This window comes from Haliotis cracherodii, unplaced genomic scaffold (genome assembly GCF_022045235.1).
Source record: "Haliotis cracherodii isolate W230 unplaced genomic scaffold, xgHalCrac1.p SCAF_9, whole genome shotgun sequence".
Taxonomy (NCBI): Eukaryota; Metazoa; Mollusca; class Gastropoda; order Lepetellida; family Haliotidae; genus Haliotis; species Haliotis cracherodii.
In genome coordinates, this window is record NW_027266343.1 from 10,403,648 (window position 1) to 10,427,956 (window position 24,309).

General features: G+C 37.9%; 1 protein-coding gene across 1 annotated transcript in view; it reads left to right on the forward strand.

Annotated features, from left to right (window-relative positions):
* Positions 1-5,010: 5,010 nt before the first annotated feature.
* The window catches only part of LOC139453277 (uncharacterized), a 30,852-nt gene continuing 11,553 nt past the window's right edge, over positions 5,011-24,309 (forward strand). Inside the window, exons 1-2 of the mRNA XM_071234911.1 lie at positions 5,011-5,119; positions 23,526-23,895. Of these exons, the coding sequence (XP_071091012.1) occupies positions 5,054-5,119; positions 23,526-23,895 (436 nt within the window). The 5' untranslated portion in view covers positions 5,011-5,053. The remainder of the gene's footprint in view (positions 5,120-23,525; positions 23,896-24,309) is intronic.

Sequence of the window (24,309 nt, forward strand, 5' to 3'; positions counted from 1 at the left end):
TTTATTATCACTTTATCAAGTTTCTAAAACCATTTCAAACTTATACAGATTTAATTATACAAATTTAATCTTGTGCTTGTGGTAATATCCTACAGAATTAAGAATTGTATTAACAATCCCAGTATTAGAAATAGTCGCACAAAGCTCCATATCTCTCTCTAGGAAATAATTATCAAACATTCATTTGGCATAATCTCAAGGTATAATAAAGAATGGAATATCATAATTATAAATATATTACCAATCCTAAACTGAAGTAGTCCTCTACACTATACATTCGATGAATAAACCTATAAACATATTAAGTATTTAACACACTAACATATCATTATCAATATTGTGTAACCAAATCAGGAAACAATGGAATACATCAAGAACATCACAATAATATTTTCTTGGGGCACTAAATACAAGCAAAAAAGAACATTTGTCACTATTTCCACATCTTCCCGAGGCAAAAGAGTTAACTGACCATAAAAGCCCAGTTTCCACCCTGATGCTATTCCCAGTGAAGGGACGATTCACCAAAAAAGACAAGGAAAATTGTCACACAGGCAAGCACATTTCCATTAGATGCAAGTACATGTTGCTCTTTCATGTTTTATTTCCCGAAAGATGAGGATAAACGTTCCTGCTTTTGATTTCATAGAAATTTCAACAGTTGAAGTTAAGTTTTTGAGGATAGCAAATGATAGTTTTCAATCGAACTTCCATCAGCCAGTACTACATCATGGAATTCCAAGTCTACAGTCTTGGTGTTTTCGTTTGATGATTGGCTTTTACGATTCAAAGGCATTGATTTCATAACGCATTTTTAGGCCAGCATTTTACACTCGCATTAATTTGACAAATTTCATGATTTACAGTATTTGTGAAGAACATTTAATGTAGGATCCAACCCCATGGGAGAGAAGAATCGAAGAGGTCGTTGTCTTGACGGGTACTACAGATATGTACCCAAGCTAATTTCAGTATGCAGAAATGTACCCTCGACAAACTCAGAGTAGAGAAATTATGAGCATAGACTTGCTGAATATTTTATGATAATCATTCTAACTCAAAAGAAACTTTGATTTATTTGTATAGTATCCCCCAGATAAGTAGGATTAACGTGATATATAAAGATGACATAAAAGTGAATTGTATTTGCTGTTTACATCAAAGTATGCTACATTGTCAAAAAATGTTTAAAGCCACAGCAAGGCTACTCATTCTCAACATGCTAGACTCAATATAGACAAAGGGGACCTTTCCTTCGCTTTTCAGTTAACAGTAATATTATGGTTTATTGTGGTGACAAGCTTGGAACGGATGGTTGCATTTTCCCGAGGCAAGAGAGTTAGCTGACTATAAAAGTCCAGTTTCCACCCTTGCCGAACTAGGCTGGTATTGGACTAACGAGTCTATGCATAGTCCAATCAAAATCGCGCAACGAAATCGAAATCCGGTTCGTCAACTGTCGTGCAGATTTCGGTCGATTGCAGGATTTGCAAAGCATGTGCACCGCCAACCCGTTGTCAACAGATATTTTCTTAATCTGTTCATTTTTCTAATCAAGGTGCTCACGTGATTTGATGCACTTCGCGATGTAAGACTTGTTTTATCACAATATAGATCTTGATTATCGATCATATCGTCTTGACTGGGCACCGCCATTGTATTTGAAAAAAAATGCAAGTGATACGAGAGGTGGAATCTGATTGGTCCATAGGAGAGGCTTAGAAGGGGTATAACTGGTAATAGCCACTGGTGGCGCTACGATCGAGCCCAGGAATTCCAGCCTAGTTCGGCAAGGGTGGAAACTGGACTTTTATAGTCAGTTAACTCCCTTGCCTCGGGAAGACGGGATGGTTGGAGACCTACAGGGGGCTGAGGGCAGTAAGTTAATGGTACGGACAGATAAAAGAGATAATTTTCCACCTGCAAACCCTTATTCCCCAAAGAATGTACATGTGTATTCTGAAATGCGTCTGGGAAATGTAACTTTCGATTGTTGATATGAATAGAATAATAAAGCAACAGGAATGATGAATTTGCATGTTGTTTAATGTTCTACACGTTATTTTGAACTTTGTTGTCTTTCACATGCATTCAATAGAACAGATACAATAACAGCTTTGTCAAGAAATGTCATAGCTGTGGGAGCCAAGACCTGGGTTCGATTCCCGACATGGGTACAATGAGTGAAGCCCATTTCTGGTGTTCCCCGTCGTGATGTTGCTTGAATATTGCTAAAAGCGGCGTAAAACCATACTCATAGTTTGCTTTCCCCCACCACAATATATTTGCGAATCGCGGCGCCTGATCATGACCTTTGTACCTGTCAATCAACCTTTGCTGACGTACACAGATCAGAGCATTTTCAAAACAAGTGTTTTGGTTACTGCATAACCAGATTGTTTTTTCTGTGTATAAATCCGTATGTCTACCCCCACATATCCTATGTGTTACCACAACAAATCTCAGCTTTCAATGCGTGATTTAGCTCGATTTAGAAGCATTCTTTTCTTTCAGTGGAGAGCTGACTGTTTTAAAATTGCCACTCCATATGTGTGAAGTCACATGACCGTGTGCGCTATTTATAGTGCGGCTGCACCTTTAAGAGAAAAAAAATAGTTTATGAATTGAAATTATTTCTTTGTCACATTTCTACAAAATTGTACCCGGCGATATATCGATGCAAGCATAACAAAGCGGTTGACCATATATAAAGCGTGAAGGATTCTGGTATCCGAACGTTTTTCAATCTCTCTATTTTGAAAAGTGTTTTTCAAAGAGACCATTCATTGCATATTTAAGCGCTAATCTCTATTCACAGGCGACTTTATCAACGGCCCATAAAGAGCAATACGTTGCCATTAAGAGCCAGATCGAGGGGTAAGTTTGGGAATGAAAGCTAGGCCACGTTAAAATGGTTCTGTGGTTAAGCCAACAGTGCTACAGGGCGTGAAATAAGTTGTTATACATGAGCTTTGTATGAATCTTTATTAACTGGTTTCCCTTGATCATGATGTTAATCACAAGATTGTCTGGTCACATCCCGACTGTTTACAGTCCCCGGTCATACATGCTGAGTGCGGCAGTTAACTAACACCAAGCTTATCTTGAATTGTATGAATATCAAGGACCATACAACACAAAGAGGTGCACTCATTTGTCACCTTTCCTTCATAGATCTAAATCCGCGTATGTGATAAGCACATGTAAATCCTGTCAATGCATATATAACAGTGTTTGAAATTAAATAAACTTTAGAAGCTGCAGACCCTGGCTAAACTCTTCACGACTTCAATAAAAAACAACCTGCAGCTTACTGGACAAATAAATCGACACATCATATACTGCCGGCCATAAAAATCTGTACAGAACAGATTGGAAACTAAGGGTCCGACACGAGATCTACCTTGTCACGGGCCTACGGACAGGCGCTTATTTCGAACACTGCATAAAAAACCCAACTATGCACGGGGTAAAGAGGTTTTAGTGGACGCAACCGAGGTTTGCACATGTACGATGTTAATGGATTACAGGGACACAAGCGGGGGGAACAAATACATTTTCAGATTGCATTGATAACCCACACCGAGGCTTTACAATTTAAACCCGCTCTTCCGAACAGCGGCCATACCGACTGCTGTTGTAAAGTGTAGTTTACATTAAGCGTCACCCATTTCATTGGGCAGGCGACAGAAAAAGTCATTATTCTCTGTTATCTTCGTCAAATGATAATAAACAAGGATATAGAAACAGCATATTTGGAGCAAGGCTACCGTCAAAGGTAAATGCTTGTTATTTTCATGTATACTTGCAAATGCTATTAAACCAAGAAGGTAAGCACTGAACTTATACAGTGTTTAACTTGTGCGATGAGCACGGAACGGTGGTAATCAGACCATGTAGAATCTCACCTGCCTTTCAGCTAGCTGTGTTTGTAAACTGCGGCAAATATGTTGTCAAGCCTGTTACCTGTACATGAGGGTCTAACGAGAAATGCAATGTGCGGTTATTATTTTTTATAATCTGTGTTTTGAGTGATGAGGTTTACGTTTATAAAATTGTTTCTGCTTACAAATGTTCATTTAGTAAATAAATATTGTTTCAAACACCTATGGGGATGCAGCAAAATATATGTGTACTTTTATATCCTTTTAGGTTACTCGCGACATCGGGGTCCCTTATCTCATATTCACCTATTCAATTCAGTCAATCGATCAATACAGACAGATTATAAATAGCGTGATGACTTTCGGGGAATTCGTAATATATATATATATATACTATGTCTTGCGTGGAGTGTGTTGTCCAACAGGTAGAACATAAACATTGCTTCAAACATCTATAGGGAATGCATATAGATCTATGTATTTTTATATCCTTTTAGATTAATCGGGAAATTGGTGTACCTCATAAACGCATACAGGTATTCACTCCAGCCATTCAGTCGATACATGACAGCCTTTACAAATAGGGTGCTTGCTTTTAGGGAATTCATAAAAAAATCCAACCGCATTCTGTGTTCAGAGCCTTGTAAAACATTTGATATTTTATTGCAGTTGTATATTTTTTAACCCGTACAAAACTAAACTGAATATATATTACACTTCACGTAACAACATTCCTACCTCGATGGTATTTTGGATCGACAAAATCTCAACCATACATACGCATATCGCTTGCATGTCGGGGCTACCTTAATTGATATGGATCGATGCCATAACTTGACATTGCGTGTCGAGATGTTGAGGTAGGCTTATCTGATATATATATTTATTATCGATAATTCAAACAGCTAAATAATGTAAATATACAATTACTGTTCGAAGTCAGGTTTGAATCTAAATGGGTGACAAATTCTTCATCCGTCCTGTGTTCGACCCCTGTATCGACTAAAACTCAAAGCAGAGACTTATATAGTCCATTTCACGTCAGACTTAATATTACCCATAAAGCACGGCGGTAATTGAGTTGAAGGGGCAGATAACTCCCGAGCAAAGCATTTTACTTCCGTGTTGTGGAATATGGTGATCATTTAGCTGATGTATTTACCAACAACATGGGTGACAAGCCTCATTGTCAAGTGGCCGGATATTTGTCCGTCCATTTGAAGGGAGTTTTATGGGTAAGTAAACTTCATAAAGAAAATAATGACAACTTGCATCATGCATTTATCATGTTTATATGTCTCATTATAACCGAATCCTATAGTCTACTATCAGACTATAGTGTCCTATCTGTTGTTATCTTGTGTGAAAAACTTATCAGAGTTTATCAGTGCATTCGCAGGTTACTCAATAACGTTAGTATCATGTTGTTTATCAAAATGCCATATCAGTTGATGATTGCAATAGATTTAGTGTAGGTTATATGATATGTTATATAACTTTACGAGCCGCTTACATGCAACATTCTATGACAAAATATATCATTGTACAGCAAGAAGAGACATATATATATATATATGACCATAATCACTATAATAGTGTATGATTTTGTTAAAGAGTAAAGCAAGTAATATTGTAATAAGCAAATTGTTAAGTAATATATGCAATCAAAGGTTTAACATGTTGACATCATGTATATTGATGATAAAATATTTGATAAGTGGAATCAAAGTGACATGTTGATGATTAAATTTAATAATTTAATATAAAAAATCGTGGCAAAAAGTCTATAAAAATGAATTGCAGTCCCAGGTAGACATAATATTAGGGATCACAGTGTAATGCAATACAGTTGAGTTATGTTTATGTGATATAAGTGTATTTTACCAAATTTGCCATAGATGGATACCCAGAGCTCCAGATAGCGTTTCGAGCAATTGAGTTTCTCTAGGGTTTCTATTTTAACTGGGTTATTACATTTTTCATTGGGTAACCAATATGTTTTAACTCATCTATCAACACTCTATTGGATTTTTCTCTAAATGAGTAAACTTCTTAAGATTTAAAAAAAATGAAATAATGTTTTTGATGTCCATAACTGTTCTAAATATATAGGCTTGACTTGGAAAGTAAATTAGGTCCTAATTGTGTTTCTGAAATTAGCTCCTTTGTACACATGCTGAAAAAGGTTCATTGGGTATTTACGCAAGCTGTTTTTATAATTAAGGCATGCGTTTCTGTACACAAGTTAACTGAAAGTAATTTGGTTTTGAATATTTTGGGGGGGTATTTTTCGCAAATACTTATCTGTAGTTCTTGATACCGTATTTACTATAAATTGTTCTTATCAATTGGAACAAAAAAAAGAAAATTAAAAGAGGATATAGTTTAATAAACAAATTATGTATATTTAGTAAATGAGCAAGATTTAGAGAAGACAGTGTTTTGGCATCATAGAGTTACCAGGCTGAAAAGATCTAGTTTCCACGAAAAAAGTACCTGGCAGGATGAGATTGTGATGTGATGCAAATTGGCAGAGTCTGGCTAACAGCATGAGTCAGTTTGTCTATCAGACCCCGCAGTTCTGCAGTTGCGGAATATTTTGCAGAAATGCCCGCTTGGTGCAGAAATGTATGTGTCTTGCAGAAAGTCATATTTTGTCACAGGACTCGTGAGGAATTTTGCATTTGTCTGCCACTGAAGTCATCAAACACACTGCAGAATGTTAATATGTGATTCCAAAGCTGGTTTTAGATGTGAAAACAGATCTTTATTTTGTTTTGAAGTGATGTTGACTTTTGTATTATTGCTTACCGAAAGTGCATGTCTGTATGTTTACACTAGTGATCTCCTATCTTTACGAGGCAAGAGAGTTAACTGACTATAAAAGTCCACTTTCCACCCTTGCCGAACTTGGCTGGAATTCCTGGGCTCGATAGTAGCGCCACCAGTGGCTATTACCAGTTATGTCCCTTCTAAACCTCTCCTATGGACCAATCAGATTCCACCTCTCGTATCACTTGCATTTTTTTTCAAACAAAATGGCGTCACCCAGTCAAGACGATATTATCGATAATCAAGAACTATATTGTGATAAAAGGAGTCTTACATTGCGAAGTGCATCAAATCATGTGAGCACCTTGATCAAAAACATGAACAGATTAAGAAAATATCTGTTGACAACGGGTTGGCGGTGCACATGCTTTGCAAATCCTGCAATCAACCGAAATCTGCATGAGAGTTTACGAACCAGATTTCCAGTTCGTTGCACTATTTTGATTGGACTATGCATAGACTCATTAGTCCAGCCAAAATGTAACTCTATAATACCAGCCTAGTTCGGCAAGGGTGGAAACTGGACTTTTATAGTTAGTTAACTTTCTTGCCTCGGGAAGATGGTGATCTCCAGATTCACTTCATTAAGCTATTCTAGCTGATGATAGATTTATCATAAAAATGCCTGCCACAATTCAAGCAGGTGTAAAGTTACGAAGTTCACAAATCTAAGCTAAACAGTTTGCCGAATTAAGTGCAGAATTATCAAAATTTGGTTGCCGAATTTACAAATATTGACTGCATAATTTTGCTTTTTGTCGCCGCGGAAAACAGTGTGGACTGGTCTATTGTAAAGGTATCCCTAGAACTGGTAGAATTTCAGGCTTTTTGCTACAGAACAGTCCATGGAATGAGAGGGGTGTGTGGCACATGCAGTGAGGTTTTGAGCTGTTCCTCCTACTGTTGTGCCCCCCTCTGTTCAAGATGTCAACTTGTACACAGAACAGCATGGTAATTTCCCTTAAACAAGTTTTTCCAGTGATGGGAATGAAAATAACAATTAGCAGATATTGTTGGGTACCATATTGACATTTAATGGACTATTCCCTATCTTGAGTTATTTTGAAATTTATCGTTCTCATTTGGAGCCAAACGTACTGTAGCTATGGTTACCATATCCCCTCATCCCTTAACATCAGTCCTTGTGAATATTTCACTTCTCCGGCTACGGACCATCGCCTTAGAATATTCCCTGTAGGGGATAAAACAAGACTCCTGTCTGAAGGTTTTACAATGTCCACCAAAACCAAGGAGAATTGTTTTAGCGGACTTGTAAACCGTATAGAGAACATATTTCAATATTTGTTTTGTATTATGTATAAAAGTGTGTTATGACAGTCTAAAGAAATGTTTGTAAAATATATCTGGCAAGGAAATATACACTAAACACTAAATTCTAATGAAACACCTATATTCAACCAGTTCTGTGGTTTAACGGTTAGACCTGATTGAAAACAAAAACTGGTACAGGTTTTCGATCTCGAATCCTGATTCAAACAGGGTGGTCGGGTAGCCTCGTGGTTAAAGCGTTCGCTCGTCGAGCCGAAGGCCCGGGTTCCATTCCCGACATGGGTACAATATGTGAAGCCCATTTCTGGTGTCCCCCGCTGTGATATTGCTGGAATATTGCTAAAAGCGGCGTAAAACCATACTCACCACTTTACAGTCGACTTGTCAACATATTTATCTTGTGTATGGGTTTAATAAGAACCCATTTTGGGCGATTTTCTAAGTGCCCAGGACGCTTATTATGGCAAATATGGTAGCTGGGTTATTGCTTGAAGCTGTGTACAGTCTGCTCAATCACTTAATTGTAATTGTTGACGATCTTAGTGATGTGTCCAACAGATAGTGACTTTAAGCCATTAACCAAGCAGCCTGGATTATTGCGTATTGCTTGGGGCAAATGTTCGGAAATGTCCTACTTTAGCATGATTAGGAATGTCATCTTATATCGTGATATTGATGTGTCAATAAAGTTTAAATGATGATGCTGTATTAATACAAATGTATGAATATCCAGTGTTCTTGTTTACCAGTAATTACCAGTTTTTTACCGGTAAAATGAGGCTTGGACCGGTAATTCATGTGGCTGCCAGTCCCTGTGGACCGTGCAAATAAACAAAACATTGCTGAACAAAACATCGGCGATATTTATATAAGTATATTTTTCAAACAGAGTGGACTGGCAGTTTCAAAAGCCAGCGGGAACACTGATATGGATACTAAGTAACCATTGTCTGCCACATTTATTAAGATTACCATTGTTAAGATGGAAACGGAGAGAGGTAGAAAATTCAATTTTGTCGATGGAGTTGATTAGCCTTGTTCATATTTGTATTGCATTAAGTGCAGGTCTACATTGGTGACATATATATATGTACTCATACAAAATAGTTATGAATCAATATATCTATAAAATGATGATTATTTGAGTCGATATATTGAAAGTATAATTTCCAATCAATGACTCCCGTAATTCAGCAGTAATCAGGTGATGACCTTTCTTGGGAAAGTTACAGATTACTAACAGTAAAATGACTGATTATCCCCCGCCGCGCGAAAGCGCGAAGCGGGGGATATAGTATTCACGACCGTCCGTACGTCCGTCCGTACGTCCCACCTGTTTGTTGCCGCGATATCTCAAGAACTAAACACTGGATTGTCTTCATATTTGGAACTATGGTGTATATACAGACTCCGCAGACACCAGTCGGTTTTGGTGACCTTGACCCCATTTTCAAGGTCACAGCAGGCATACCTGCTTTTGGAGTTGGAAAACGGTGTTGCCGCAATATCTCAAGAACTAATCTCTGGAATGTCTTCATATTTGGAACTATGGTGTATATACAGACTCCGCAGACACCAGTCGGTTTTGGTGACCTTGACCCCATTTTCAAGGTCACAGCAGGCATATCTGCTTTTGGAGTTGGAAAACGGTGTTGCCGCAATATCTCAAGAACTAATCTCTGGATTGTCTTCATATTTGGAACTATGGTGTATATACAGACTCCGCAGACACCAGTTGGTTTTAGTGACCTTGACCCCATTTTCAAGGTCACAGCAGGCATATCTGTTTTTGGAGTTGGAAAACGGTGTTGCCACAATATCTCAAGAACTAATCGCTGGATTGTCTTCATATTTGGTACTATGGTGTACAGGCGGGGGATATTTCGTCACTCTGTGACAAATACTTGTTAAATATTGTTTTACGCTGCGTCAGCAAATTTACAGCTTGAAATTGAAAGAGGTAAAAGCCTTAAGGGAAGACTGGAAGACGTTATGTTTGTGAAGTGCGTATAAGATGTGTAAGTGTTATGAAGATGCTTGGGTAGAATAGGTCTTCAGCAACCCATGCTTGTCGTAAAAGGCAACTATGCTTGTCGTAAAAGGCAACTTTGCTTGTCGTAAGAGGCGACTAACCGAATCAGGTTGTCAGACTTGCTGACTTTGTTGATGCATGTCATCGTATCCCAATTGCATGGATCGATGCTCATGATGTCAATCACTGGATTGTCTGGTCCAGACTCGATTATTTTACAGACTGCCATAATATAGCTGGAATATTGCTGAGTGCGGCGTTAAACAACAATCAAACAAACAAACAAACAATCTCAACTCCATGAGGAGTATACTAAGGCCTCTGTCATGAGGTGTAATACAATTTCCACTCCATGAGGAGTATACTAAGACCTCTATCATGAGGTGTAATACAATCTCAACTCCATGAGGAGTATACTAAGACCTCTATCATGAGGTGTAATACAATCTCATCTCCATGAGGAGTATACTAAGGCCTCTGTCATGAGGTGTAATACAATGTCAACTCCTTGAGGAATTCAATAAGGCCTCTCTATGTATAAAGAGATAGATAATAAACTGTACAAGTTTGTGCACTTTTGACATCCAACTCCTTGAAAATTTATATTTTTTCTCACTAGTGATCAACTTCCCTCTTCAGCATGTATAATACTACCTAATAGTGACGAGTTGACAAACACAATGTGATGAAATGTGTCTGTTTTTGTTTTGTGTCTATATTGTTATGATAATGTATAATTTGACAGATATTTGTTCTTTTTGTAGGCAGGTTTGACCAATGTCATATACATTTCTATCTTTTGGATACATCATACCCCATTCACATGCGCCCCTTTACATACGGTGACCACCCAATCCGTCAAATTTCTGAAATTAAAATGTTTCAATTTGTAGAAAAAAAGTGTCTGGGTTTTTCCCGATCGGTCGAATATATGCTACCACTCAACCATGACTACTCAATGGGCGCATCTACTTTCACTAATTAAGGGGTGAACAGATGGTAGCAACTAAGAGGCTTACAGTAAAAAGATGATGAGAGCTTATATGATTTAAAATGAAAACACAAAATATGTTTGTTTTATATTTTTGAGTCAAACGTGGCATGTTGAGCTCGGAGATTACTTATGACAACATTACTTCAAAAGTTGCGACCTTACAAGGAGCTTATAAAATAAATTGATGTTTTTATATAAAACAAAGGTGATCTTTGCTGTATGTATGTGAAAATGTATTGTTATATGAACTTATATCCTTGTTACAATAGAATAAAGAATATGAAATAACCGAGTCCTCATGGCAGGTGTCATTATACTGTCCCTAACAGCGTCAAGTTCCCTATCACCCCCATAAGAAAAAATAATGGAATACTCTAAGTGCAGACACGTCAAGTAAACACGAATATACTTTCCCGATCCGTAGAATTATTTTACTTACCTTAATTTCAGAAATTCGACGGATAGGGTGGACACCATACATACCGTATTTGACGTAATAAGCGTACCGCTCTAATAAGCGCCCATGGCGCTATTTGCTAAAAATATAGCTGTCGTATATAAACATTTCAGGCTGTGCATAAACCCCGAAATTTATGATCTTTCAACTGTTTTTTTTTCACCAAAATAATATTCTAATAAGAGCCCCCTATTTCTAATTTTGAGAGCGCCCAGGCAGGCGCTTCTTATGTAGGATATGGTGTGTGTATATGTGCGTATGTGTGAAGAAATACCTATGTTTCTAGGTTCTAGGGCTTACCTCCCATTGGCGCTCGGCATTAAGGGGCTAAAACAAGCACTGGTCAGCTCGGAGTCAGTATACTTTGTCTGAGTGGGGTATTCATGTTAAACTGCGGCATGGTATCTCAGTGAGCTAGCACTATAAATCAGCATCAGTCTGGACTAGTACAAGCAGCCACACACACACACACACACACACACACATGTGCATGCACGTCGCTATATAAGTGCAATAATCTTGGACGCAACGTTAAACCCCATTTCACCTCACCTCACCTTACCTCCCACATTAAGCTGACACGCTGTGATATAACTGGAATACTGTTAAAAGCGGTGTTAAACCAAACACACTCCCTACATCTGTAGCTACCATGTTTGTACTTATCTCTACCTTAAGCGCTTCTTCCAGGTATGTACAGTTTATTTGATTGAAAAAAGAAACTTAAAACAACATTTATCAACATTTTTATGTTTCGAACATACTTTCCATGAACCTTAGGAAACTCATGTAAAATATCTGTTGCTGGCGTACGGATCTTGAAAAGGACATTCTAAAGACCAGTGAGGCTTATCAACACCTCTGTAGCCTCGTGGTACACTCACTGGGCTACAGATATGAAGGTTGCGAGTTTGATCCTCGGGAATATAAAAAAAACATTTGTCATTTGATTTTACATTTCATTACAAGTTCCAATCTGAACGGAAGTTATATTAATAAAATACCCAGGACATTATTTAAAATCCCTGGGATATTATATAATATACCTGGGATATTATATAAAATCCCAGGGACATTACAACGTCCCTGTTAAGGAGATTTAACCCGACTGGAAAGTAAAACCTCACAATAGGTTTTAAAGCCTATAGAAAGAAGTCTCTTACTTAATAGCGATCCCAATGAATAGGTTTATAAATTGCAATACAAAATCCAGGTCAATACACAGCCCTATGACTGTCAGACCTTTTTTATTTTTTTGGTGGTTTACAAAATGGACAAAAGAAATAAGAAATAAGAATTAAAATAATATGACTTTTGAAAAAAAGTAATTATCCGACAATTAGCTTACATTCGAAAACAAGAGATTTTATCCCTTGTGTCCTAAGAAATGGTGAATAATATGTATGAAAATCTATTCCACCTAAAAAATGGAATCAATTTTCTTTCGTTATCGTTTCACATTCGTACATCTGTGTTGGTGTGACTGACCAACAAGTTTGTTTTTTATTCATTAGCTGAAAATTGATATTTTATTCTTTTTGACCACCTACACTGAATTTTAAGCCGACAGTTTTGTAAACTGACTAATAAACAATTATTGGCCTTACCAGGTTTTGGATGTAGAATCTATGTTCAAGTAATAAGATATGATAGTTTCACATTGATCAGGTTCTTAACTAGGAAGTCATGCATGAGATTCATTGGGCCTAACCATGGCTACAGTAATCCCTATACAGGATTTACGTCACGTTGTATGTGTTCATGTACGTGTTGACAAAGACATATATGCCCTTCTATATCAACACAAATTCCCTTCAAAAAGCCTGATTTGTTATTGGAGACTTACACAAAGTGTGCACATTGGGTCTAAGTTTATGAATGTGTGTGAGATTCAGGTTGAATCTGCAGCCTAGGGCTGGGAAGGGTAACTCGAGTACTCGGGTCGGGTGGGTACTGTGTAGGACCTGGGTACCCACAGGACTACCCGGACCCGTGGTTAGTCATGTAATATATTATGAACTTCAGTGTATGAATGACCAGATTGTTTAATACAAGTATATGTTCGAAAAAACTTCAGTCAACTTCAGTGTATGCAACAGATCGTTTCATACATGTATCTTACCAGAGCTACGGTCATACCTTTCCCAATCGGACAGTTTGTACCTACCTCTTGAGACCTACAGCGGGTACCCGGGTAGGGTCGGGTAATAGGGGGGAGGGTATAGGGGGGAGGGTACCCGGGTGGTAAATTTGTACTCGGCCCAGCCCTACTGCAGCCAGTATCACCATGGCCGGCAGCTTGTCTCTTCATATTCCATCCATGAGTATCTGGACAAATGAAGTCATGTGGTAAAGTAGAGTCAAGTTTATGAAAATTAGTGTAAAAATATTTTTATAAATCTATGATGGGGTTACTATGGCAAATAACAACTCATACAATTTGTGAAACTGTATACAATATACAGTTTGGGAGACTGTGTATACATTATACAATTTGAGAGAACGTATAAAATATACAATTTGAGAGAAAATGTATACAATATACAATTTGACAGAACATTTATACAATATACAATTTGAGAGAACATGTATAAAATATACAATTAGAGAGAACATGTATAAAATATACAATTTGACAGAACATTTATACAATATACAATTTGACAGAACATTTATACAATATACAATTTGACAGAACATGTATAAAATATACAATTTGACAAAACATGTATACAATTTGAGAGACATGCAGTGTTCCTGCTGTCCTTTAGCCTACATGCAGTGTTCCCGCTGTCCTCTAGCCTACATGCAGTGTTCCCACTGTCCTCTAGCCTACATGCAGTGTTCCCGCTGTCCTCTAGCCTACATGCAGTGTCCCCGCTGTCCTCTAGCCTACATGCAGTGTTTCCGCTGTCCTCTAGCCTACATGCAGTGTTCCCGCTGTCCTCTAGCCTATATGCAGTGTTCCCACTGTCCTCTAGCCTACATGCAGTGTCCCCGCTGTCCTCTAGCCTACATGCAGTGTTCCCGCTGTCCTCTAGCCTACATGCAGTGTTCCCGCTGTCCTCTAGCCTACATGCAGTGTTCCCGCTGTCCTCTAGCCTACATGCAGTGTTCCCGCTGTCCTCTAGCCTACATGCAGTGTTCCCGCTGTCCTCTAGCCTATATGCAGTGTTCCCGCTGTCCTCTAGCCTACATGCAGTGTTCCCGCTGTCCTCTAGCCTACATGCAGTGTTTCCGCTGTCCTCTAGCCTACATGCAGTGTTCCCGCTGTCCTCCAGCCTACATGCAGTGTTCCTGCTGTCCTCTAGCCTACATGCAGTGTTCCCGCTGTCCTCTAGCCTAATGCAGTGTTCCCGCTGTCCTCTAGCCTACATGCAGTGTTCCCGCTGTCCTCTAGCCTACATGCAGTGTTCTGCTGTCCTCTAGCCTATATGCAGTGTTCCCGCTGTCCTCTAGCCTACATGCAGTGTTCCCGTTGTCCTCTAGCCTACATGCAGTGTTCCCGCTGTCCTCTAGCCTACATGCAGTGTTCCCGCTGTCCTCTAGCCTACATGCAGTGTTCCCGCTGTCCTCTAGCCTATATGCAGTGTTCCCGCTGTCCTCTAGCTATATGCAGTGTTTCCGCTGTCTTTTAAATCTGCCAAAAGACTCAAACTAACAACACTAACAACACTAACAACACTAAAAATTACTAGTCCCCTCCTAATTTTTGTCAGTCTTAACTTTCACCAATTATAAAAACCATTATCTGGTTTTAATTCATTCCACATGACATCATCTCTGAAGTAACTTAGTTAGATCTAAACATCATTCACACAAAATTCAGTCACAATTTTCTTTTTCTTTCTTTCATTTTTCAAGACTAAGTCGCTGCAAATATATATTTAACCTCGAACCAAAGCAAAATGTTATTTCCTTGCACTAAAAGTAGACAAGGGGAAACCCTGAAGGTAACAGACAAGCTGACTTCATTTGACAAATATGTTCCTATGAATATCGCCGATGTTTTGTTCAACAGCAAAGATTAATAAGGTACTATATTTTGCCGATCCACAGGGACTGGTAGTCACATGAATTACCGCTCCAAGCCCAATTTTACTGGTATAAAACTGGCATTTACTGGTAAACGGGAACACTGGTATGTTTCTGCCACACAATATCCAATCTTTGGTCTCTGAAATTTAAAAACAAACGATTTTACAGAGTTGTGATTCACCTACAAAAAGAAAGAGTTTCAACTGAAGAAATAAAAGTACTGTATCAGGATACGAATCATATCGCACCCATTAGTATCGGGATAAATATCGTATCACAACCCTACAGTATTGTTAGCACCTCAAGCAATGCATCTTCCCATGGCAAGGTTATTAACTGACTATAAAAGTCCAGTTTTCACCCTTGCCCAACTAGGCAGGAATTCCGGAGTTACGTTTTGGCTGGACTAACAAGTCCAATGATGCTTAGTCCAATCAAAATCATGTTATGAACTAGACATCCAGTTTGTATTTTATTCAGATGAGAGCCCCCTATTTCTAAGTTTGAGAGTGCCCTAGGTGCTTATTACATTGAATACGGTATCTTGTCCCTGTAGGAAAATATTTCCACAATCATTGTAACCTTTACAGTTTTTGTTCCGGATGTAATTAATTCCGTGTGAAACTGATCATTGTTGACCCCTCTTCATGCAAGATAACACAAGGAGACTTCTCTGGCTATAGGCGATGCATATCATGTCATTTGAAAATACAATATGTTTGTGAAAAAAAAAGACAGGACACGTGTTGTATCCTATTAAATTACAGTAAACGATTGGTTGAAGTAGGTTTGTAATACGACCCATGGCTAGATAGTAGGACCCTCATGTAGGAAGTACTCTTCACTTGTTAACCTCACTCCCAGCAGGACATCCCTGGATCTGGGAGATAACTCAATGGGTAGGAACATTTTTCAATCAGAATGTTCTTTTCTTGTGCTCATTTCTTGTATGACCTGTGAAGATCCGGGGTAGAATAGGTCTTCAGCAACCCATGCTTGCCGTAAAAGGCGACTCTGCTTGTCGAAAGAGGCGACCTAGGGGATCATGTGGTCAGGCTCGCTGACTGGGTTGATGCATGTCGTTGTATCCCAATTGCTTGGATTGATGCTCATGATGTCAATCACTGAATTGTCTGGTCTACACTCAATAGACCGATCCAGTACCGACCGATAAGCCCCACCCACAAGCTGCCGTCCTCGCTTTAAGCGTAAGGTGGGACAAACACTGTCGCTATGGCGTCACAGTTGGCAAAACTTGAATGTGCGGGCGATGAATTTGGCTGAGGATGCTTTATTACCAGTCTTGTGTCAAAAATATCTAAAGAGAGTTATACATGATCTGTTTTGGGTTCTATTTTAGTTGTCAAATTGCATATGGGTAGTGAGAATGAGTCATATGTCCGATGTAATGGTGTATCGGTCAATGAGGAAGTCACCATGGCTGAAAATTAGAAGCGTGCACTACTTCGAAGTACTCATGTCAAGCAGAGCATAATATATTGTCAATTTACAGCATGTCATTAATACATTATTCATCCAAGGGTGGATTAACTAAATTTTGTTTTTACTTTCCATCGTAATTAAAGTGTATGGAAAGTACTGAAACCGTAAACACAAGCACAAGTTACAAATCATGTGGATATCTATAAATAGATTGTCAACAGTTACATTGCCCACGTTTTTTGTCTGGTGCTCTAAGTAAAAGAGTTAGTCGGTCCTTTTAGTGAATAAACATAAAAGAATAGTTGATAAAATTAAAGCAGTACATTATTTTCCCCCACTGCTACATTGGTTTTATTATGTAATAAATGAATCATAACATATATTTTATTTAGGCATCTGGAACATGGGGTCAGGCATGTCACCAGGGATAAATCTAGATCTGCTCAGAGGCTGATATTCAGCCCCAAATCTGCAGCAGATGTCAGTAAACTATCCCTCTTTTAAAGCTTTAACATATCTATGCCATCCTAAAATTATGTAGAATGTAAGGAAATTATACCTATCGTAATCGAAGTAATAAGTGCCCAGGGCGCTCTCAAAATTAGAAATAGGGGGCTGTTATTAGAATAGTATTTTGGTGGAAAAGATAAATTTCGTGGTTTATGCTGACAGCCTGAAATGTTTATATACGACAGTTATATTTTTCCAGAATTAAATTGCCCATAATTAAGGGTGCATATAACACACGAGTGCGTTTTATACACGAATAAATAAGTCTTGTGTACATTAATCAATCAGAAGGGGTGCTAATTGGGATTGTTCACAAGCCAATATATTAATAAATATCGCCATGGGCGCTTATTAGAGCGGGGCGCTTATTACGTCGAATACGGTATTAGTTATCCCAATCTGTTAGCATAGGGCACTCAGTTTGGAATTCTAAATTTAGATAAAAATGCCTGGTCAAACTTCCAGAATATTGGACTTAATAGACAGCCAGTAATTACAGGGTTTTAGATGGCCATCGGTTACCGGTCACAGACTGATAAATTTTCTATTTAACCGATGTTTTGTTTAAGTTGTTGGACTTTTGACCAATAGAAATGCTAAGCAAGGCGTCACACGTGTCATAATTTCATGATTAAATAGTAAATAGTAAGGATTATTCAACTTCGGGTATCGATTTGGAGCCATCGATTTTAATGCTCTCATAAAGTTTAATGCCAATCGAGACTCAGTTTTCCTTGTGTCTGGGGGGTGGAGGGTGAAGTTGATGGCAATATTGCTCCCAGAACCGGGGAGTAGCCGAGTGTGCGGAATTTAAGCTATGCCCGATTTTTTAAAAGTACTGATTTAACTTAGAAATTTTACTGTATTCGGCATCTTTGTTTAAGTGACTTATTGACTTTTGCCACTGACTTATTACATTTCTTGGGTCCAAGTCATTGACCTGTATACAGCTTTTTGTGTCAAAATCACTTAATTTGCATGTATGTGAGAACAGTGGAAAACATTGAGAGGATCCAAGATAAAAAGAGCACCTGTAACTGCCATGGTTATGGCAAATCAATCCTCCATGTTCCAGAAAAGGGGAAACCTGCGATGGCAAAAGTATCTGAAGACACGCCCTGCAGTACTTCCCATCAATTAACTTTCATTGATAAAATATACAACAAATTAAAATTCATATATGATCTTTTATTCTAAAGACTTGTCATGAATCCAAGAATTATTACTGTTAACAACTAAACATGTAAATTAAGTACAACAAATATCTCATAAGGAAGAGAATTTATGGATGTCAACTGTAATTATGAGCAACACCACCATCCTTGATGGCTCTTCCTTATGTGTATCACTTCTAAATGCCATCCAAAGACTTAAATATGTCATAAGTTCAAAGCTTTAATCAACAAAATTACCTGTTGACATCATGATTGTTACTTAGTGAGAAGAAATAATCAGGACATAACAGTAAATAATGTATATTTCATTTAACAAATCACATGTGAATTGAGAAGTATTACTTATGCATGAAGCAATTAACATACATGCAAATGCAAAAATCAGGTAGTTGGACACCTGGAGTTCATTAGATATTAAAAACATATATCCCAAGTATGCCTCACAAATATTGGTGTGATTATGACTTTTCCTTAAATAATAAAAATACACGCAAACAGGGATTCAGACCAGTTCCTTATCTAGGATACTGACTGATTGTCATCCATAATGTCCTAAAGTTGTTCTAAAATTTTGTAAATTCATATCAAAAGATAAAAACCCAACTTGAAAATATCCCGAAGCCAGCAAAATCACTGTGAAGTATATATGAAGTTCATTCTCAACATAATCATAACCAAAACTTGAACAATATGTAAATAACCATCATCCTAAATAAACACTAGTTCTTGCTCAATTTTCAAATATTGACTATCTCCTCAAATCATGGTAAAGAATTACATTTTGGGTTAAATACATTTCAATATTCATCACAGTTATATATGAAATGTATTAAGAATTATATAATATATTCTGTATCAGAATTGATCAGGCACTCTGGATAATGCCTGATCAGGGTGTGAGAAAGAGACAGTGTCTTTGTTTTTACAAATTCTGTGTATCTTGAAATAAATACCCTGCATTATGATACTGGTTATTACTTTAAACACATAATCTTTTTTGAAAATATATTATTTAAAAAGTAATTATTATGCCCTATACAAAGAGCCAACAAGCTAAGTTTTATACCAGGTGGATGTTGTACCATCAAACATTTAGTGTTTGTTAGTTAGTGCAATTACATCATATTAATCTGACTTTTATACGGCATCAATTAAATAACTGGTTGGAATAATTATTAATTACTTGATTAGATTATAATTCATATCATTACTTGACCATGTTACTCTGAGTTCATAAACAATCTTACTATCATTTCCAGTAAATTAATTAAAATGACTTGACACTTATAATCGTTTTTTAACAGTTATATTGTTTCGCTAAAATGTATATCAGTAGGCTTCCACTACCAGTGAATAACTTGTGTTGCAAACAATTCTTAATCAATAATTTTCTTATATTAACTAAGATGGGTTTTTTTATTTCAAAACATTTATGTCAAAATATTTCAGTAATTCACTTCCTTCTCATGAAATTTTCCTCTCCTTTCTAACCTTGAAGGGATGATTCAATTTCTCATTACTGCATGGGTCCTGTCTCTTCATAGAAATGCTGAAATAGTGAAAGTATGATTTAATGGGAACTTATATGAAATAAATTGAAAGATTTTATGGAACGAAAACCATTGACAATGATTATTTTTCTATGTTTAAAGAATTATTACTGCTGGAGTAATTTGCAATATTAACAGATAGGCTTATTGTTTTTTTGTTGTGATTTTGAAACTAAATCATATCTAAAAATCTGTAACAAAATAAATCATATCTAAGAGAGAGGAATACAAGTTCCACCAGATCGCACTTCAATGCAGATAATAGTAGAATTCGTTCTGCACTAGCCGAAATCAGATCTCTTTCATATTTGTTTACAATGTGTCATGGCTGTCTCGTGTGTCACATTTCAGCAATATGACCTGCTAACTCGATGCCCGAATAGGAATAAAAAATGTCAAAAAAAACAAAAAACTTAATGCCTAATGTTGCCAAAATACATAATTCGAAAATGATTTTGTAGTTACAAGCATTATCCTTGTCTATAACATGCGTAAAATCATAACTTGCTACGTGTTGTCATTTACCCGATTTGAGTATGCATATGTGCAAAAGTGCCGAAATTCGTGCAAATACTCAACTTCGAGCAGACGTAGGTCCCGTAGAGGAGGGTGGCAACGTTTATATGATGCTGAGGCCGACTGCACATCTTGATCAGCCTCAAACATTTTTCTCCCGACACTGTGGGTTTGGGTAAAGGTATACATCTAATCCCAGCGATACGTAATGGATATCTCGAGTGAAAATAGCACAAACCATAGCCTTGTCGCTTCTCAGGTGTTGTTTGACCCCGGAAGTAATTCTGACAAATCTGCAAAGCGGGCCCGGCCTTCTGATTGGCTCAAAATGACGCATGTGCCAATTTTGATTGACAGACTGGATCGGTCTATTATTCACAGACCGCCGTTATATAGCTGGAATATTGCTGAGTACGGCTTTAAACATTTAACCCCATTTTCAAGGTCACATCAGGCAAATCTGCTTTTGGAGTTGGAAAACGGTGTTGCCGCGATATCTCAAGAACTAATCGCTGGATTGTCTTCATGTTTGGAACTATGGTGTATATACAGACACTACAGACACCGCAGACACCAGTCGATTTTGGTGACCTTAACTTAATTTTCAAGGTAACAGCAGGGAAATCTGTTAATCGAGATGGAAAACAGTGTTGCTGTGATATCTCAAGAACTAATTTCTGGATTCCTTCATGTTTGATGATATTGGCTTTTGGAGTTGGAAAACGGGTGTTGCCTCGATATATCCAAAATTTAGACAAATAGTTCCATGGAGGTATCTAACACAGAAAATAATATTATTCAAAAGGAATAAAATATTTGGAAAAAAAACACATATCGCATAAGGCGGTGGGGGTCATTTCGTCACTTTGTGACAAATACTTGTTTACCCTGGTAATACTTGAGTACTGGACAAGCATTGTGTGTCAATAATACTGTGCATGCCTTGCTAGGCCCTCCACAATACTAGACATGTATTGCTAGTCTCTAGTATTACCAGCATTGCATTGCTGTAGTCTGTGATACTAGAAATACATGGAAACATGTTACATTAAATGGGAAGGGGGTCATCTTCCTGATGCAAGGGAGTTAACTAACTATAAAAGTCCAGTTTCCACCCTTGACAAACTAGGCTGGAATTTCTTGGTTCAATCGTACCACCAGTGGCTATAACGAGTTATGTACCTTCTATGTCCCCCGCTATTGACCTAACAGATTCCACGTCTGATATCACTTGCATTTGCTTCAAATAAAATGGCGGCGCCCACAACAGTATGACAGAGGCAATATACCAGACAGAGGACTTCTATTTATGAGTTAAGACTGAGCTGTGAGCCTGAATATTATAAAAAAAGAAGAAGAAAAATACCTTGCAACTATGTAATTTTTGGGGCAGACAGACAATTATTTAATTTTTTCAGTTTTCTCACATTTGGAACATGTTGAAGCATTATTATTTTCTAGCATTTTCTGAGACATTTTTTGGTGGGGATAAGAGATAGATATTAGCATCTTCCTCACCATCTTTGGCCTCCACCATCATGTATTGACGTCGACGTTCCCATCCTAATATAAACGAACCATAACTTGAAAACTGTTCAAAGTTTTTCAAGGAAACTTGAGAGATGCAATACCCATCACCTGACCCGGTGCCTTTTGCTATTGTCAAATTTTTCAAATTATAGTTTTGTACGTTGTACTGCATTGACAATGTCGACTTAGTCTCAAACGAGGGTAGGGTTCGTTTCTGGGCCATAACTTGAAAACCGTTCAATATATTTCAACAACACTTGGCATATGCATTACTCATCAGCCGAACTGGTGCCTTTTGGTCCTTGATGCACCATGGAACAACGATAAAACAGTATTCAAGATTCAGTGGCCCTATGTAGTGAAACAGAAAGGGTGTCCTGTATATAACAGTGAGTGGAATATAGTTGTGATAATGTAATCTTGGACTACCTCGCTTGCTCAAACCAGGAAGTGGCAAACACTGATCAGGAAGATTATATGACTACACACGACACGGGGTCAAGGTCACTTTACACAACAGGAGTGTGTTAGAGCGTGTTAGAGTAACTACTGGTTACAAAGGATATGGGGGAACACTGTTTTTCAGAACATAATCATTTGGAGGAGACCAAGGTTTGCAGTGCCATTAACTGAGAGACAAGTTAGCGCAGTATACCAGACAGGGGTCTTATGTTTTTTAAATTAATACCATGAGCCTGAATATTAAAAAAAAGAAGAAAAATACCTTGCAACAATGTCATTTTTGTGGCAGACAATTTTGTATTTTTCTCTCTCTCAACAGTTGGAACATTTTATGTTTGGGGGATATATTTCCACCATCTTGCTTCCCTAATGAAGCGTAAAAAGGAAGGGGAAGACCTATGTTTTGAAAAAAGGTGCTCACGTGATTTGATGCACTTGGCGATGTAAGACCTGTTTTATCACAATAGAGATCTTGATGATCGATCAGATCGTCTTGACTGGGCGCCGTCATTTTGTTTGAAACAAATGGAAGTGATGGAATCGGATTGGTCCAAGGAGAGGCATAGAAGGGACATAACTCATAAAGCCACTGGTGGCGCTACAATCGAGCCCAGGAATTCAAGCCTAGTTTGGCAAGGATGGAAACTGGACCTTTAAAGTCAGTTAACTCCCTTGCCTCGGGAAGATGCTTGTCATGATTGTATGTACTCTCACTGCCTCCTTTGTCTTCTGTTTCTAATGCCATATGCAGTATGACAGATCTACGTATCCATGTATATGTATGTAACAATATTCACACTTCAATTTTTCAGTCCAAGTCGTGGCAGAGGCGATATTGTGTTCTAGTAGAGCCGAGCGGCAAGGCGCCTCAGATTCATGTGTTTGAGAAGTTGGAACATTTTCAGAAGAAGAAGGAGGGGAAAGTGATCTGTCTGGACCAGGCCAGGGAACTGAAGTACAGTAGAAAAAGGAAACTCGGTTTTGATGTTATCACTAAAAAAGACAAATACTCTTTCACGGCTGAAACAGATGACGACTTTAAACACTGGGTGTTTAGTTTAAAGCGAGACTTGAAAGTAGCCATAATAGCTGATGCTGACAGTGCAGACGTGTCAGATGACGACGAAAGTGACAGTCAGTTCTACATGGATGACAATATCATATACGAGTCGGCAGACACAAGTGAGTAATTTCAACGTCCTGTTCGGTACACTTGTTGTAGACATAGAGATTATTGATTATCAGCCGTGTATGATACAGTTCTTATTTCTAATATATATTTCAATATGGAAACACTTGAGGGTAATGATCTCTTTATCACATAAGACCCGTGAAGATACGGGGTAGAATAGGTCTTCAGCAACCCATGATTGCCGTAAAAGGCTACTATGCTTGTCGTAAGAGGCGACTAACGGGATCAGGTGGTCAGGCTTGCTGACTTGCTTGATGCATGTCATTGATCCCAATTGCATGGATCAATGCTCATGATATTAATCACTGGATTGTCTGGTTCAGACTTGATTATTTACAGACCATCGTTATATAGCTGGAATATTTCTGAGCGCCGCGTTCACAAACAAACAAACAAACAAAAGT